The sequence below is a fragment of the Myzus persicae genome, unplaced genomic scaffold (assembly GCF_001856785.1).
Source record: "Myzus persicae strain clone G006 unplaced genomic scaffold, MPER_G0061.0, whole genome shotgun sequence".
Taxonomy (NCBI): domain Eukaryota; kingdom Metazoa; phylum Arthropoda; class Insecta; order Hemiptera; family Aphididae; genus Myzus; species Myzus persicae.
Window position 1 is genome coordinate 161,329 of NW_019100468.1, and position 18,938 is coordinate 180,266.

The following is an 18,938-nucleotide window of genomic DNA, read 5'->3' on the forward strand; positions in this document are numbered from 1 at the left end:
CAATGAGGCTTTGGGCTTATAAGATATAATGGGGATTGGGGGCCATGGTAATTTGATAATTTTAGTCATTTATATTAGTTATCAACATTAACAATTTGTTGAAATGCCCCATGTATAATAAACACTAGTTCCAATATTACGTCTTTATTATATTTTTGTACAACTTTTTTCAAAGACTATTATTATCCTTATAGTACAGACATTAAAATAACTAAGACACACTACTCAATCCAATTTTGAATTAAGTATACATAAACAAAACTTTCGAAGAAATTAGTAACTAAATAATTTACAATAAAAAAGGAGGGTTCTCATTTAAAATCCAGAAGTTTGAACAGACTGAGCACACTCATACATACAAAAAAATTCAAGAATTTGAACATAAGGTCTTTGAGTATAATTTATGTTTGAAATCAGATTTTGAATGAATTTATTATTAATGGGAAAAATGGGACTAAGCTTGGTGAATTTCCCTGTATATGCCTGAATAGATACAGTATATTATATCGGGTGATACATTTAACGTGAGACACACATTCACTATTTCAAAAAATTACTAACATTTTTATTACATAATTTTAAATTGTTAGAACATTTTTACAATTTTTTTAAAAATGTCAAATGACGACACGTGATTTTAATTTCTCATTCCAAAGCAGAATTTTTATTCGTGTACTTCGATATTTTATAAAAAATCTAATTTTGGAAGAGTAGTTTATGAATTACAAGACGTATTTAAAAGCTTTAAATACTTATAACTTATAATATTTCTAAACTACTAGTCCTAAATCGGCTAAATCTGTCGTTTATAAATCGAAATATTCCAAATAATATTCTGCTTCAAATAAATGTTTTTTCTAAAAAAAAACATTTTCTATAACGTTCCCAAACCAATTTTTTCTAAAGTAAGTATACCTATGATGAGTGTTACGTTAAATGAATCACCCCGTATATTGTTACATTAAGCGATGCTCGTCGTCGGAAAACGAAAAGATAATAAACAAACAACAGTTAACGATTCATACGATAACGCAATTTTTTCACACCGCAGCGACTTATTACAGTCGCAATGTTATAATATTATATCGTCTGAAAATCTCCCGTTAACAGTTTGCTAACATAATTTTAATAATTTTGCACATGCACATAGAGTAATAATGTATGTACTTACAATAATGACTAAACTGTGCGCACTCCGTTCACGCGGAAGTACCTTAATATTGTTGTTTTCCCGCCGGAAATCCCGAAAATTATCATATTATAAATACCAACTACTGAACTAGTCGTATGGTTAGACTTGCGTGCCGCGCACGTCTCATTATGCATACAGTGTGATTCATTTTTTCGCACAGCAATCGATATTCCTGAACTTTAAGAATAGTTATTAGCGATAACCTCATCGCTATCCGAACTGCGATTAAAAAAAAAATCGCTCAGTGGTATACGGCCACAACTATAAGTACCTATATATACCGCGGTATAAATGTGACAGAAAGATGATGTGTATTCTAACGATGAAATTTAAATTAGTACCTATAGTTCTAAAATCGTTTTTCGTGTTTTCTAACATATAGAATCATTATGATACATATATATTATATATACAGGGTGATTCACCAGACACCACACCCCCTTTTTCTTCATCAATTAAGTCATTATGTATATTATTAATTATACTGATTATAATATTTTTTCTGTATCGAAATAAAAATTCAAAAGAGTAGTTTTTGAGTAATGTATTGAAAATTTTTAATCATGTGCCTACATAAAACATTTTTTTTAAATTATACACCAAAAAATTTACAGTAAAAAAGAAGTAAAAAATTGTATCGCGACGGGACACTTCAGTAGTACAATAAATCTCAAGAATTCGAAAATTTGGTCGGAGTACATTTCAAAAATCAGGATAAATTTATGGCGTTGAATGAAAAAATGGGAGAGAGCATGCTCGGTCACAATCGCCCGGTATATTATTATTTTGAATGACGTTATTACGATGCTCCTATATTTGATCTCAAATGGCTTAGTCTTTTTACCTCATATACCGCGGCACCTACTTATATTTGTTAGCAGCCGTGTATAGCAACAATAGCATTAATAACTATTATATAACAGTTCTCGGCGCAAATAATAAATAGCAGGTCCACGCTGCGGGACTGTATAATTATCATGTGTGTGTGTGTTCATAATAAGTCTATAATTCGGCAATGGATCGAACGTGTTCGGAATGTATCATTTTCGGCTGCCGAATATTCCTCTAATGGACCTAACCTAACCTTGTTGTTTTTCCGGTTGTGTTGGCGCAGGGAGCTCGAGAGCACGGTGGAAGAACTACGGGGAAACGTCATTAACAAGAAGTCCAGGGTAAACATGTCGGACGTGGAAAACATGGCGCTTGTGCTCAGCAAATCCAGGTACAATATTATCCAAAATGTATATCACGGCCGACACGAGTATTTCGTATCGAAACCGAAATCATTACGACGTCTCGTTTTCCTTCAACCCCAATCAACCCCCTCCCCCAAACATAGCCTGCATCCAACCCTTCGGCGAATCCCGCTCGCAACATATTATTATAGAAACCTAATGCGAACACTAATTCATTTTTCCTCTTTTTCACCCCTCCCCAACACATACAGGCAAATTGCTTTTCGACGCAATTTCGTCTGAACGTCAATTTTCTACTATATATAGATCTGCACACTATTTACCACGATACGAGATACAAGATAGTAAATCAGTTATATAAACATACCTAGCGGGTGATCCATTTAACGCAAGATGCTTATTGTTTCAAAAACTATTAGTGTATTTTTTTTACTCAATTCTAAGTCATTAAAAAACAACATTTTTCTAAAAAAAAATAATTTTTACTACTTTCTGTTCATTTATTATTTCAAATTTTTAACTTAGTTCAATGACAACGTGCATTATTAATTCCTTATTCTAAAGCAAAATATTTTTTTGGAGTAATTTTATGTATACAAATCAATAGTAGTTTATGAGTATTATACCTAAGTAGTAAGTTGTAAGTCCATAACCAATAAACTAATGTACTGATGTGCGAAATGTGATTGTTTTGGATCGAAATACTCCCAATGGTATTCTGCTTTGGAATATGAAATTAATAATGTATAGTAGTTAAAAAACTTAAAAAACGATAACAACGACAACAGAAATGTTGTTTCGTAACAATGCTCAAACTATTGTGTAAAAGAAAATATATTTTAAAAAACGTTAGTATGTTTTTGCGTAGGAATTGATCACCCCGTATATACAATTTATTATCGTTTATAATTGAAATCGGTTTTCTTATTTATACGTTATTCCAGTAAAACGGTTGCCGAATTGAAATTGAGGTTCCCGAGTTTACAAGAGTCGATTCGTACAGTATTGACGAAGGAAATGGACAGAGCGGTTACCGAGGAAAAGTAATTGACTGATACAATATTAATAATGTGTACCTTATGGAATAATGCAAGTTTCCGTCTTCTGCTATGTATGTACATATAGGTTTCTCAAAGAAGAGCCCGATCGTCTAGAAAGCGCTCTCAAACGGTGTAAAAAATTAACCGGAACGCTTGTAACACTCAAGAGGTAAATCATTGTCGTAATGGTAATGCATAAAATGCATATAACATTATTGTACATAATATAATAAGTATTGATTAATGATTACTTCTTAAATAAATACTAAACATATTCTGATAAAATATGTGTATCGTCAGAATTATTATTGTGTTAATAATAATTATTATAACTGTTTAACATATTAATATTATATTAAATTATATTACAACTCAGACTATCGTGACATAATGCCTACGGTAGCATTTTATTCAAAATAAGGCCGTCCACCCACTGACCGGTAATATTATTATCGTACAATAGCTTCGGAGAAAATTCAATTTTTTTTTCGACACACCTGCGTACATAAATTTGACGGTGATAACCGTATACATTTAACACGATTTTAAATTTTTCGATTTAGGCTTACTTTTTTAATCAACCATCACATTGATATGCATGGTGATTCACCAAGCATGTTTGGCACCCCTTTTTCTTTAATAATGCGGTTCTCCAATATCTAATTTTTTGAACCATTAAATATACTTTTCAAATATGATCAAATCTTCAAATTCTTACACTTATGGAATGTCGAGGTGTTCTGTATGGAAAATAGAAATCATACAGTTGAAAACCATTCGACAACATTTCTGGAAAAATTTAATTTGTACATATACGTAGGCCTAGGTACCTCACATGATGGTTTTTGTGTAATATTAATAATATAATATGTCATTCTAACGGACGCTGTACTGATGTTGTTTTGCAGGCTCGCTTCCGTTCAGGAACAACGTCTGCCGGACGCCAGACTGTCGCCCACCAACGAAGACACTCCGCCGATCACGCCTACATCTTCGGCCAAGGTATTACATCGGTGACACTGTTTCTATATAAACGACAAGTGTCGAATTTATTTTTCGATTTTTTCTTTGGCTAGGCTGGACAAAAAAAAAAAATAATAACTACATTATTATATTACGTATCGTTCTGTCGAGGAGGGTCCTCTATTGTCATAATAATTATATTATTATATAGTTTTCATATTCGTATTTTCAACCCGCAAGTTTTGCCGGACTTGCGGAGTTTTACAGAAACATATATAGCTTTGTTCTTTTTTTTTTATTATTATTATTCAATAATTTATTGTTTTAGTTAAACTTGCTTTTTACGAAAACTTAGTTATTATTTATTTTACCAACGTGTGTATAACTAAACATATTATATATTATTATTATTATAATGCATTTCCAATGTGTTTTAACGTTTATTTTGCATTTTACATTTTCGTAACGTAATTATTATTATTATTATACTATATTATAATATATATACATCGTATATATACATACATACGCAATATGCATTATCGTAAATGATTATTATATTTTATATATATATATATATCGCGGGACATGTTTTACCAATAGAATTTTTTTAATAATTACATAAAAAACAACCCCAAAAAAAAGCTTTATAGAAATTAATTTTTGTTTTTTATTTTTTGTGTTTTAAATCGGCTACCAGTTTGGTTGGCGTTGGAGTGCAAACTTCAAGGATGCGATTACTAGCCACGAGTAAATTTTTTGTTATTTCATTGTTTTATACAAGTCCAAAAATCTTCGAATCGTTGTATTTTTATGCTTATGAATTGATGTAATACTTTTTTACTTTCATCTGCTTGACTCATTTTCATGTTCATCCGAGTTTTATTACTATATATTTATTGATTTCACGTTTTTTATCATATTATTATATTTTATTGTTTGGTTCATTTATTATTACGTATTATTATCCCATTTTTTATTCATCAACATATTATTATTATTATTATTATTATTATTATTATCTCCGTTAAATGTTTTGGTTTTATTTTGTTTTTAGCTCGTATTTATATACTGACGGTGCATGCTCCACTCGCTAGATATTTTTTTATATTGCAATACACGACCGTGGTTCAGGTAAACGGTTCAGTGTGACAATATTTCGTTGTTAATATTATTGTGGTTTTATTTTTCTATATATTTTCTAATCTATTATATGTCGACATATATATAAATATTGTTTCAACCCGTCCTCTATTTTTATATTATGTTATATTATAACAATAATAATATAATATCTTGGCACCCGCAAAGAGTATTTTTTATTCTCATATTCTATCTAGATAATAATATATTATAATACCTACCCGATGACTTGTTTGCATGGATTTTTTTAGACGAAATTTTTATTACGTACACTGAATACTGAAATGCCAGAACGTCGTATAATAATTAATATTTTTTTTTTTTTTAATTTTCTTCTATCACAGTTTATAGTTTTTGTTTTTATCTGGTCTCGTTCGCACAGATGACACAGACTCACATAATATTATACGAATTAAGCGCCAAGGAAACATACATGATATTGTTCTTTATTTTTTTTTGAAAATTTTTTTATCTTTTTCATTACCCTCACACCGTACGACATATTATTATAATGATATTTTTTAATATCGTTTTAACTATCGTACAAAGAGAAGTTAATTTCACATTGGAAATGTTTTTTTTTTTTTGTAAATATATTGTTTTTTTTTCTAATACCTTGTTTAACTGTAGTGCTTTTAATTAAATACAACAACAGCAAATGTATATAAGTCGGTCCTACGCGATAATAATATTATATTATGAATATTATTATTGTTATTATTAATATTATTATTATTATTATTATTGTTATGTATTGTACACCACTTATATAAAATGACTCCCTGTATTTTTCTTGCCTTTATAAAACTACACTTGAATTTGCAACTTTTTGTTTTACTTGTTCTACACAAACGTCATTTTGTTTGTTGTTGTTTTTTTTGTAATTATTATTTAGTTTGCGTGTGTTTTTTGTTTTTTTTTTTAATATAGTGTGTGAATAATACCTGCACAGATAATGTAGATTGTGAGCAAGTATTGTAATGTATAGTTTGCCGCGGACGTCCATTGCAAATTATAACTCGCAGTGTTTCGGATCAAATAGACTTTGGTAAATACCGGATTAATTTTTGTTTCTCTATAATCATGGTATACAATGTGATTTCACAGAATACTAACAAACAATTAAATTTACTAACCCGAAACGTTTTAACCATCATCGTAGAAATAAAATCACGGTACCAAAATCAATTTTACAATATAATATTTTATTTCTCGACGATAATATTATAATATAATGTTATTCATATAGTGGCGTGTTTATGGGGGGTGATCTGAGTGGTATATTACACACCCACCCCCATAGTATTTTTTCTTTTATTTTTTTATTCGATGTCGTCGATTTTTTTTCCGAAATCAACCCCCAGAATTAAAGGCACCACTGTGCTAATACTTAATAAATTGAAACCTATTAATAAACGTGAGGACACGGTCGCCATATGATATTGGTTCAATCACTTCATTTGGACTTTGCTCCTACAACGTTATGCTCACTATCATCGATTTTATAGTTAATACTATTTATTATGAAATCAATTTCACTCATGATCGTTACTAAAAAAAAATTTCGGAAGGGTCCTACATATTTTTAACACTTTATTTGGATACTGGACATTTATTGTTTTCACGTTCAAAATTCAAAAACTCTTGTTCTCCTTTTAAAAATTTCTGCCCCCTCGCCCTCCGGATACTTCCTTGACGGCACTATAATTTCGTACGACTAAAATATTATCTCGATTCTTTATTATATATTACCAAGTCTAAATCAAATCTAACTATATTATAATATTGCAATCCGTGTTTGGCTTACACTAATATACTTACCTATACTCTGTTGCGTAGTAGATTAAATATTGTAACTGTTGGCTGCTGCATGCTTGCGCACTTCGGTGGTCGTGACGTCATACAGATCCACTATAAATGCATAATTAGACGATAAAAAACACTTAGGCGGACGAATATTTAACAGTGTACAAAACCACGGTAGTTTATGATTCGCGAATACGGGTTTAAAGGCCGTTTTAGGCTGGAGGAATGATGAACGCTTCAGACGAACATAATATTATAATATTTTTCACCTCGATCACGTGATTTTGAAGTAATCGGTTCTAATATTGTCAAAAAAATAAACAAATATTGAAATAACTGTCGGGACAAAAAAAACCTTCGAAAGACTTCCAAAAACACTGTTGATTGGACGTCCGTTCGGAAAATTGTTTTATATCCTTTCTTGCGTTCAACATAGTAACATTATTTTCTTAGACATACCCGTAGCATCCAGGCTACTCTTGCGCCGCACACACGCTGATAATAATGCTTATTTTGTACTGCTGCACAGACGTAATTAATATTTAAATTACATAGCTTGGACGTAGATTATATATTATGTTTGCGCACAATGTTATATTGTATATGATATAATATTATATTATAAGGATTTGGTGTGATGGCTGTCTTTCAATCGTTTAGAGAAAAAGTGATTGGGCTTGCGCGTATAATATTAATAATATTTTGACGACGACCTATACCCACCTCGTGTCACGACTGCAGGCGCATAACAAAAATAATTATTATTATTAATATTATTCGTATACTCACTCGGATTTCTATTAAAACATTAATAACTATTAGCCCTTCTAAGCGGTGCGTTAATAAACAATTTAATTCCGTGCACCTCCCGAGATATGCTTACCGCGAGTAAACTTGTTACCGGTTAATTATATAATATTATATAGGTTCGTACGTTGGTTATAGGTACCTGCTTGAAGTCGTTCGATGATGGTTTTCATTTAAAATGTAATTTCCTATCAAGTCCACTTATGAGTAGGCGTGCGATCTCTGCAACTATACAATTTAGCGTTCGTCAACGAAATAAACAAATAGCAGGTTATAAAATACACTATACCTACTCTTGAAACGACAGGACTAAGATTTGAATATCCTCTTAAAAACTCTAAAAAAAAACTTTCTATAAAAATTCCCCAGAATTGACCCCAGATTTCTTTACAAATCAATATCGATTTGTCAATCGTTCTATTTAAAAACCAGATTACCTTTTGTTCTCTAAGTACAATACCTAAATGTATGAATAAGTTGGATATTTTTTTTTTCATTTAAAATTTCTAGAAATAGGTTAAAATGAACTTCCGCTTCAAAAATCTCGGAAAATCCCCCAAAAATAGTTTGTTGCCAGCACCTAGTCAAGAATCCCAGAAAAAAAAAATACAAACGTATCGACATCCGAGCCCTACTAATAAATGTATACGAAATAGGTATTAAAAGTGATCTCCATCAGCCGTTTCGGAGCCAAACGAAGTATAAAAATATATCCTCTCTTATATAATAATTTTTTTAATCATTGTTATATTCCTATAACGTAAGAAACCCAATTTTATGCATTTATGTATAACGTTATTATTATATATACGTTCGCTTAAATGAACTGTTTCCCGCAGTGTATACGCTGGAGATGATTATTATGACCTTAATTGTAATCAATTATGCATACACGAACGAAATTTTGTTTAAAAAAAATATTTAGTTAAAGCTTACATCCAACGCGTTGTGTACATAACTTCCCGTAATTAACAAAAAAAGTCTCTTTCGCACATCGTTTTAGATCTTCCTCTCGTGCAGGCGCAGGCGCGTCTAGCCATAATATAATACTAATAATACGTGTTTAATGCAATTTATCGTGATGAATATATTCTGCAACAACAATAGAGACAATGTATACCAATTATAATAATAGCATAATACGTATGTTGTTCCCGAACTGTTATTATGGGTGCGTTTATCGCCACTATTATTTTAATTAATTTAATTAAGCAAAAAAAAAACTGCCCGTCTTCTATATATTTAAGACCGCGACTACATATCATTATTCATTATGTTTTCTATTGACGAAGCGAACAATCGTAGGTTATAGGCTAGGACGGAGAGAATAATCGAAAATAACTACCTATATTATGGCGTGTGTGATTACATTTTTCGACAAATAATATCATGCGTTAAATAACAAAAACCTCAAAATCCGATTTCTCGAACCAAATTGATAATTCGTAATCGATAATGATTAAGACAAAATATTAATACACTACAAGTGAAAAAGTTTTCTTCCGTAATACATTAAATGAGTCCAAACCGTGAATAAACAATCGACCCATACAGTTATTATTTCGCTGGAAAAACGTTAAACTACCCGACTTTTTTTTCATTTTAAAATATTCTTTTGAGCCTAAGTATAGTACCTTATATTATATTGTAAAATACTTTTTTTTTTTAATCGCTTAAACCTACAGACAATATTTTTCACACGATTCCTAAGGTTGATAAAGACTTCATTATTTACCTACCCACCTGCTTATATACTCTATAATAAAATTGAGACTGTAAACAAATTTATTTTGCAACATAATAATAATAATCTATATACGTTTTACCTACTAATACCAGATTTGACTATAATATAGAGCTTATAGGCAGCGGAAGAGGATTACAATAAATTAAATTTAAAAAAATAAAACGATTAAAACGTAGACGCGATATCCATCACTTTAAAAAAAAACACTATCCGCGGATGCCTCCGGCTCGTTTCGGGACGAAAAATCGTTATCTTAAAGACCCGAATAAATAATTATTCCAACGAAACGTTTATGAACATTGCTAGTACGATTTATGTTGTTTGGACCTGCGCACTATTTATTAGATTTCGAATAATATATTATATTTCTGGACCACTCCGAGAGACATATTAAAATGAAATAAACATAATTTATTACAATATTCGTTCGCGTGAAAGCGTTGGTACGTGTAGGTATCGTCTTTAGAAGACTGCTACACGTTTATGCCGCGGGACGATAAATGCGATGGATGTTCAACGATTTTGTCCAATGGTTTTAATGACTTCGAATAATAATAATATGATTACACCGAGCACGTTAACGTACAGAGTTTAAGAAAACCAAACTAAAAGCCGACACAATTGTTAAGAGTTGAGAGTAATTTCTAATTTTAATTGAAAGACAGTCACTTGCGCTTCCCACGACGAATTGAATCGGTCGGATATTATAGAAAAAAAAACCATATAACTCGTGATCACCGCACGACCACGTGTCAAAACGTAAAGAGTACGCCAGGTCGATCTAAATATTTATATATTTATTTGTCCATGGAAATGTCGTTTTCGTTAACCATCGCATTGGACATAAACCCGCGGTCTTAACTCATATTATGGTGGTAACAGTCGGTTACCGAATGATCTATATATAGATAAGCCGGCGTCCTCTTTACGAAACGACCTATATCAGCAAGATCCTGATATGCGTCGTAATATTATATTACCTATCGTATTTAATTATTACCTTCCATATTATAATATTATATTATTTTAATAATAAGAGGATGTCAGCCCACTGTTTGTTTTTTCTCTCTCTCTCTGGCCAGTGCGCAACGTATATGGACAAGACACGTACGCGAAAAAAAAACAAATATTCCGTTATATTTATGCGATTAATCTAGGGGTAAATGATCCATTGCAAACATTATAGATTACAATTTTTTTTCGATTTTGTGACATTGATTTTTCCAAACATTGTCTGAAAACAATGAAAATATTAATTTAAATTTACAAAAATAAATTCCTATTTTATAAGTCAAATATTATTTAATAAAATTTAAAGTATACATGTTGTACCCTCAAAAATATTGCCCTCTGCAATGTTTTAACAGCTGATTTAATTTTAAAGGATTCTCAACAATTTACGATTTAACTCCGGATTTGTTGTGTCCATGTGCGTGAAGGTCTGAGAGATAAAACAAAAATTGCACTGACATCCTCATAATAAAGTTTACGTGTGAAAAAGTACATTGCGGTCATCTGAGCGTTATTAAAATGGTTTTTCGTGTGATTTTCACAGGGGAGTGTCGCTGGACAGGGGAGTGTCGTGGAGCAGACCGGAACAGGAACAGACGACGGCAGCGGTAGTGCTGGAAAGCGCGAGCCAGCAGGTGCGGAGAACGCACTCGACACTCTGCTAGACGAACTGCAGACAACCCCGGCGGTGGCATCAGTAGCATCAGTGGCGGCACCGGCTGCAGCGGCTGTGGTGGTGGATTCAGTGGTGGTGGAGCCAGCAGCGGCGGTGGAAGCAACAGAGGTCACCGCGCCGGTCACCGTGCCGGTCACCGGTCCGGCGGTCGCTGTCGCGGTCACCCCGAAACCGGTATTGCGACGTCTGAGCAGCACGTCTTCGGAGGCAGGTGGCAAGCCGCCCGTACCTGAACGGACGCCCGACCTGCAGAACAAGCGCATGCCCCCGCCGCCACCGCCGCGGACCAGTTCCAAGTCACCGGTGGCGTCGCCGACCACGGCGGGCAGCGCTGTGGGGGCCCCCACGTCGTCTCCCAGGGGCTCGGTGTCATCGTCGTCGGCCGGCGGCAGCCCTCCAAGCCGAAAAGGGTCTCTGACAACCGTGGCGCTCAGCGGCTGCGGCAAACCGCCCATGCCCGAACCACCGGCGGCGACCGTGCAGCAGCTGCCATCCCCGGCCGTTCCGACAGCCGTCGTGACAACCACCAGACAGGAACAGTTGGAACAGCGGCACCAGGAACTGTTGAAGAAGCAAAAGGCGCTGCAGGAACAGTACACGCGGCTGCAGCAGTTGCAACGGTCGCAGCCGCCGCCCGACCTGCTCCAGCTCAAGAAGACGGGCAGCGAGGGCAACCTGCTGCTAAAGATGGGGCTGTCCATGAGTGCCGCCGCCCCCATATCGGGTTCGCTCACCCAGCTGGCCGCCGCCGTCACCACTAGCACCACTGCCACAGCGGCCGACGACGACTCCGCCGAAAAGCAACGGTCGGCCGCAAACAACAAGGCCGCTGCTGCGACAACGACGACGACGACGACGACGACCGTCAGCAAAGTGTACGAGACGGACATTATATGACCCACGACTGACGTCTGAAACGTGTAACGGCAAATCTATCATTGTGTGTGATGCAAATTGGAGCGCTTCGGTTGTGTATTATTTTATTGTTGTTGTTGTTGTTGTTGTTGTTGTAATATAATATATATAATGCTGTTGTGGTAAACGCCGCCACTGCTGCCACTGCCGCCATACTGCTGCTACCATCGCCACTGCATCCACCGCCGTGCAGCCCCCGGATTTCCGGTTACCGTCGTCTCCACTATCTTTGACACTATTCCCGCCGTCTTCTCCGTCTTCGAGCCACCGTCTTTTTCTCTTTAGTAACAATATTATATTTACTCTAACGATTTTAAGTTTAAGTGTCGGGTAGTGGTAACGAGGTGACAATAATATTATATACCGCGACCATATTAAAATTATTTTCGAAAAAAGTGAACCGAGTCTTGGAAACCGTTTTCTCTTGACCTATTCAGATACGAATTCAACGACACGTTAAATAAAAACTATAAGACCTCTTTCAAAAAAAAAAATGTAACTGATAACGCACATGAACAAGACATCATCTTCTAGCTACTTTCAATTTTTGTTACTGCAGTGTAGATGACTTCTCACCTGACATTGGATAATACTGTGAATAATTATTATATATCTCTACTCGTGGTCTCCGACCATTGCTCAAACGGCCCATGACCCATTATCTATGGGGTGCGGAAATGAATGAAACAAAACGTAGGTAATATTATATACGTGAGTACCCCTCACTAATGCACCCCATGAAATTCGGAAATCTCATATGTACCTACCTACCTATTCCGAATAGGTACCTAAACATAAAAAACAGACGACCCCCCTCCTTCCACTTTTTGAGAGAGGATTGTCTCAAAATCGGAAACACGTTTAATGTGTTGGCTTTAGCGAGTCAGCTCATATGCTCAATAACCCTGTAAATATATTATAATAGTATTAATTATTATTATTTATCAATACGTTAATATAATAATAAGTACCAATATAAAATATTATTGTCATGAATATACCGTCTCTAGCCGACAAGAACCGCTGCGTTGTCATCCCGGTCGCTTTAAGTCGCAAAGACGAGAACTACAATTTTGAGATTTGTTGTTTTCGAGTTGGAATTATATTATATATTATTATATCATACATGACAGTCATCATAGCCGGAAGTCACGTCGCTCGCAAGCCTCCTCACTGTATTATATAGGAGGCGTTTTCGTAATATCCAATATTATTATATGCGGGTATACGCGAACCATATATATATATGTATAATGTTATCATTATGTGCTTAATCGCGATCTCTCTGCTGGACCACGAACGGGCGAACGAGGATTTAATTTAATTTCTATATCCTTTATATCACATTACTATATTATATTATAATTATTATTTATTCACTCCCCGCAAAGCGTGTTCGTATATGATTCTATTTAACATGACTATACGTGTGTACTAGTATATTGTATACCTATAATTATTATAATAACACGATCGACTCAACAAGTGGATGCGTGGGTGTTCATTTTAATTTTATTTTACGCATTTATTTTTTTTCGGTCGTGCCAAAAATCGTTCCTAAAATATTAATATTATTACAATTATTGTTGTTGTTGTCGTTAAGTGCCGCCAAAAGGAAATCTTCGAGTCGGAAACCACGCGTGTTGGAGTTATGAAAAATGTAATAATATACAATCGGGTGGCGATTAAAAATACCAGCAGATGCCCTCTACCAAATGTACCATCAATCGATCGTATACCGATTTCCCTTGACCGAATGTGCCAATTGCTAGAGTACGCTGAAGTAAATAACGCACCCGGCAAAAGGAAGGACATTTTACCAAAATTTTACTCTTGGAGGGGGGGGTGAGAAATAGGTATAGAAAAAGTAGTTACTGAGTGTAACTGCGTATAAGCCCCTTAAATTCACTCGTCCAACACATGATACAGGCGTACTTTGCTACATGTATTGACAACCCAACAAGCTCACTCGACTTATTTACCTCCTATACAACCGACGGACTGTCTGAGCATTCTGTCAAAAAATGCTACTTATAAAATAATTGCGATAAATAACGAATAAAATGCTCATCCAGCACCTATCCTCAGATCGCCGTTAAATATGAGATTGCAAATCCTGTTCGGGGGGGGGAGGCTACAACAAGCGCCCGCGGTTTACCTACTTAAAATATGTTGAAACTTTATTGTTGCAGGTTAGTGTTTTCGTTTATGATCAGTGATCACACGTCATTATATCGTATATAATAAATTCAAGTATTTAATAATAAAGCACCCGAATTTTCTATTAGCCAAAATCCAGGCCAATTTTTAACACTTGTTAATAGAACTTTAAACGTTTTTCGACATAACTTGGTCCTATACTATTAGTTCTGGCAACCACCTACTCGAGAGAGCAATTTTCACGATATAATACAAAAGCTTAAGTTAGGAAATGCGACGATTTGTTGCTCTCGTCTGGCTCACCCCACACACAGTGCGCACATTTAGTCGAAAAAATATCATTATACACTACCACTATTATTATATTAAACGCGTTTTTATATCGTTTGTATACTTTATTTAAATATTTGATCAATATCGATCACATAGCTCGAGCGTACAATAATTTTGGGCATTTCTTTGCAAAATTCTTCGCCTATATACCTATATGCGTTGCTCAACCTCGCGTTTGACACTCCACTTGCATGGCGATACATCGGAAATTCGGAATGCGGAATCCGATAATTTCTATAGGGTCGGAAAGCAAAAAACCTCAGGATGACGGTTTGCCCAGCAAAATTACGTATTTAGGTATATATTGTCTTGGGACGATATATATATATATGCAACAGCTGTTGTCGGTCGTTCGAAATGAAATTAATCATCAGGATGCCAGTATATATGACTAAGGAAGCCAACAAAAATGTATACCTGTCATCGTTTATTATAAATACTAGTACGTGGGCGCCCGCAGGGGGTGCTGGGTTGGGGGGAGGGACATGCCCTCCATATTTTAATTATTAATAATCGTTTTATCATTTGTAAAAACAAAAAAAAAATATGTGCTGTGTTATCAAAGATGGGGCAGCCCCCTTCCCCAGTTTATATTTCTGCGAACGCCTTAATTTATACTATAGTATTTATGATCAATGCTTTCAAGTTTCCCGTGTAACATATACTACTGACCGCCGGCTGACGACTTTTTAAAAGGTTTTTAGCAGACTGCAATTCCGTTTTAAATTATATCGTACTCATCACAATTTTATTCAATCACATTAATAATTCTAAAGTAGGTGTACCGATATCATCACATTATTTTGTAACGCGTGGTGGTATAAAACAAAATTCGATTTGTCTGGGTTGAGACGTTCTGAATTTTTGACATTACACACGCTCCTCGATTTGATTACACATAGATTATCGACGTATAGAGTTTATGCAGAATATGTTTGTACATGTATCGAAAAACAGAGAGAGAACGAGATGCTAATGATTAGTAATATTGTACATTTGTCATGAGAACGCGTACTTTCCGATAACAATCGCTACTCAGACGTATATACACTCTAAACAAAAAGCAAATTATGATTATTGTAAAAAGTTATTATTCCGGTTTCACACTACAGCCGAATTGTATTTTTGACATATTTAGGTGTATAGGACCTACGTAAAGGTGGCCAGTGCGGCACTAAAACGGCTGATTTTCAAAATCGATATTTAAATATTAACGAAAATGAACTGTTGAAATAATATTAGACTGAAGTGCATGACATGACATTAATTTATAAAAAAAATAATATTTCTTCGGGATGACACCTTCCTCGTATACCTTGGATCCGTTAAAGTTTGAAATTAACTGCGCCTGGTTATGTTTTTGAAACAATTATTCATTGAAAAATACGCATTACTTATCACTTTAGGTACGGGCGTGCTCATCAAATGGTGTATTGTTTTTAAACTAATAATGTTTAGTGAGCAGTATCAACGAGACATTAATCGAGAAAACCCTATTTTTGAGATCGGTCGTTTCACTGCACCGCCCTCTGCAAACTGTAATAATAACACGAATCACGATAGTAAGGAAGTCTAATAATTATTATCATACATGATCATTGCACGTCATAATTATACCAATATTTTACGAGTACACAGAGCAAATAATATCGTTACATTGACGATTTGTATATTCAGCACACACACACACACACACACACACACACACGTTAATATAAGTCATTATATATTATTATTATTATTATTATTATTATTAACTACATATTTTATATTACGATAATTATTAATGTACCTAACTTGATTTGTATTCATCTCGATTTATTTATTTTATAACTATTATTATTACCGGTGTATTATATTATTATATTATATGAATTACCTATATCTATACGTGTATTTATTATTGTATTTGGTCATTATGCGATTTTTTTTTATGCGTTATTATATACACATTATTATTATAATTAAAAACAAATAAATAACGAAACCATACAATCACTGTTTATGTGTACATTATTATTATTATAAGCATAATTACTACTTAAACATAAAATTATATTACCTATATTAATTTACTATTATTTACGAACGCGAAGATCGGCCTACCGGCCATTATATTATATGCAAATGACGAAGTTGTACGCCAACGCGGGTGTAACATATATACATATAAATTTATAATTATTTATTATTATTATTACTATTCTTAATAAAAATATCTACACGTTGTTTGAATTACACTGCGTTTTATGTTATGTATATTTGATTCAGTGTCGTCGCCCGAAGCGGGAGGGGGGGGGAAAGGAGAATGGAGGCAACTGAAGGAAGAAAACTCCCCAACATTTTTCTTTTGAACAATGGTGTCATAAAGTAACAGGATGAATGGATGATAAGTATTCAGTTCTATAATATCTATGGAAAAATAAGAATCCTCCCCATCACAAAAAAAATGCTGGCTACTGCAGAGGAGTAGATTTAATTGGGGAAACTCTATAAGGGGTCTGTTCACTCTAATTTTTATACTTATGGAGTTAAACGTGATCAGCTGAGCATTAAGTCATCTATGTGACACACTTGTAAGACGGAGACAACAAAATATGTCCGTGTAGCGTCCTCTTAAGAGGATGCTACCCACGCGTGTGTTGTCTCCGCGCTCCGTCTTACCGACTTACTACATAGAACATTTTCGTTCGGTAATTTGAATAGTGTGAGGTTAGTTTTGATATTACAGTAAATTTAAGAATTATCAAACTTTGAGGTAAGAACATTATCTATGATTATGCTTCGGCGGATTTTCGATACTTTCATTTTCAACCAAGATACGAGTATGTAAAATAACACAAATCAAAAATGCTCATATCTCGCTTGAAAATTAAAGTATCCAAAAATCTGCCGACTCTTAAGCACAGATAATGTTCTTACCTAAAACGTTGATAACTTTAATTCACTCTAATATCAAAGCTAACAGCACACTATTGAAACTAGTGAACGAAAATGTCGTAGGTACTTGTTGTAAGACGGAGACAAAAATACTTGGGTAGCGTCCTCTTAAGCATTATATAGCTAAGTTGAATAATATATGAACTCATATGATAGGGAGGAACCGAAGTAAAGAAAATATCAATATTTGTGAACTGACATATTTTTATAGACAGCTTGGACTTAATGGCTCATAGAAGAAAACTAGATTGAACAAGTTGTATATTATAGTATATTGCCATTTCTTATAACTCCTTACATAAAAAAATGTTTATCAACGATTAAAAAAATCATAAATACTACTTTGCTGACACTTGACACTAATATTTAATTATTTATTTATTTAATTCTGGTCCAATAGGAGGTATAGCACTTCTTCAGTATTCGGTACTAATAATTTAATAATTTGTCGATGAAGTTTGTAAATAAAATATGTACTTGGAAATCATATTAACCTACTAATAAAATGAAAATTGCCTTTAATGTGCAAATAATTACAAAATGTTAGATAAACATGCAACATGTTTTATAAAAATTGAAAGATTTTAGATACCTAACAATACATTAATCACAGCATATTGTTTAACTTGGATTAATCGTAACATTATACTGGAGCATTGCTCTAGAAATTAAATCAAATAACTTGTCTTGTAGTAATTAGTTGAGATCAAAGAAAAACTGTGGTTAGACACTATAAAAATGATATTACAAAATTGGAAGCTACTGCTTGTAATGTTTAAGTATTTAACTAATCCACATCTCTTATATTGGAGTGAAGTACTATCTGGAGAGGTGATGAATTTTCTCATGAACAAAGTATCACTTTTAGTTACCTATTTAAATGTATGACAAGTATTGGTAAATTTTTTCATTGGAAGAGGAGTATTTTAGACTTTTGACTTACTACAACTGATAGACATAATTAATGAAAGACAATACCTAATGATATTAAATGATTAGATACAATAAT

The 18,938-nt window shown here is 33.9% G+C and overlaps 1 protein-coding gene across 11 annotated transcripts in view; it reads left to right on the top strand.

Moving 5' to 3' along the window:
• LOC111031591 (coiled-coil domain-containing protein CG32809) overlaps positions 1-16,699 on the top strand; it is a 168,192-nt gene extending 151,493 nt beyond the window's left edge. For all 11 annotated transcript variants that reach the window (XM_022312228.1, XM_022311645.1, XM_022312007.1 and 8 more), the window contains 5 exons: positions 2,307-2,414; positions 3,333-3,431; positions 3,514-3,597; positions 4,337-4,430; positions 11,450-16,699. In XM_022312228.1, coding sequence (XP_022167920.1) covers positions 2,307-2,414; positions 3,333-3,431; positions 3,514-3,597; positions 4,337-4,430; positions 11,450-12,478 — 1,414 coding nt within the window. In that variant the 3' untranslated portion in view covers positions 12,479-16,699. The remainder of the gene's footprint in view (positions 1-2,306; positions 2,415-3,332; positions 3,432-3,513; positions 3,598-4,336; positions 4,431-11,449) is intronic.
• The last annotated feature ends 2,239 nt before the right edge of the window (positions 16,700-18,938 follow it).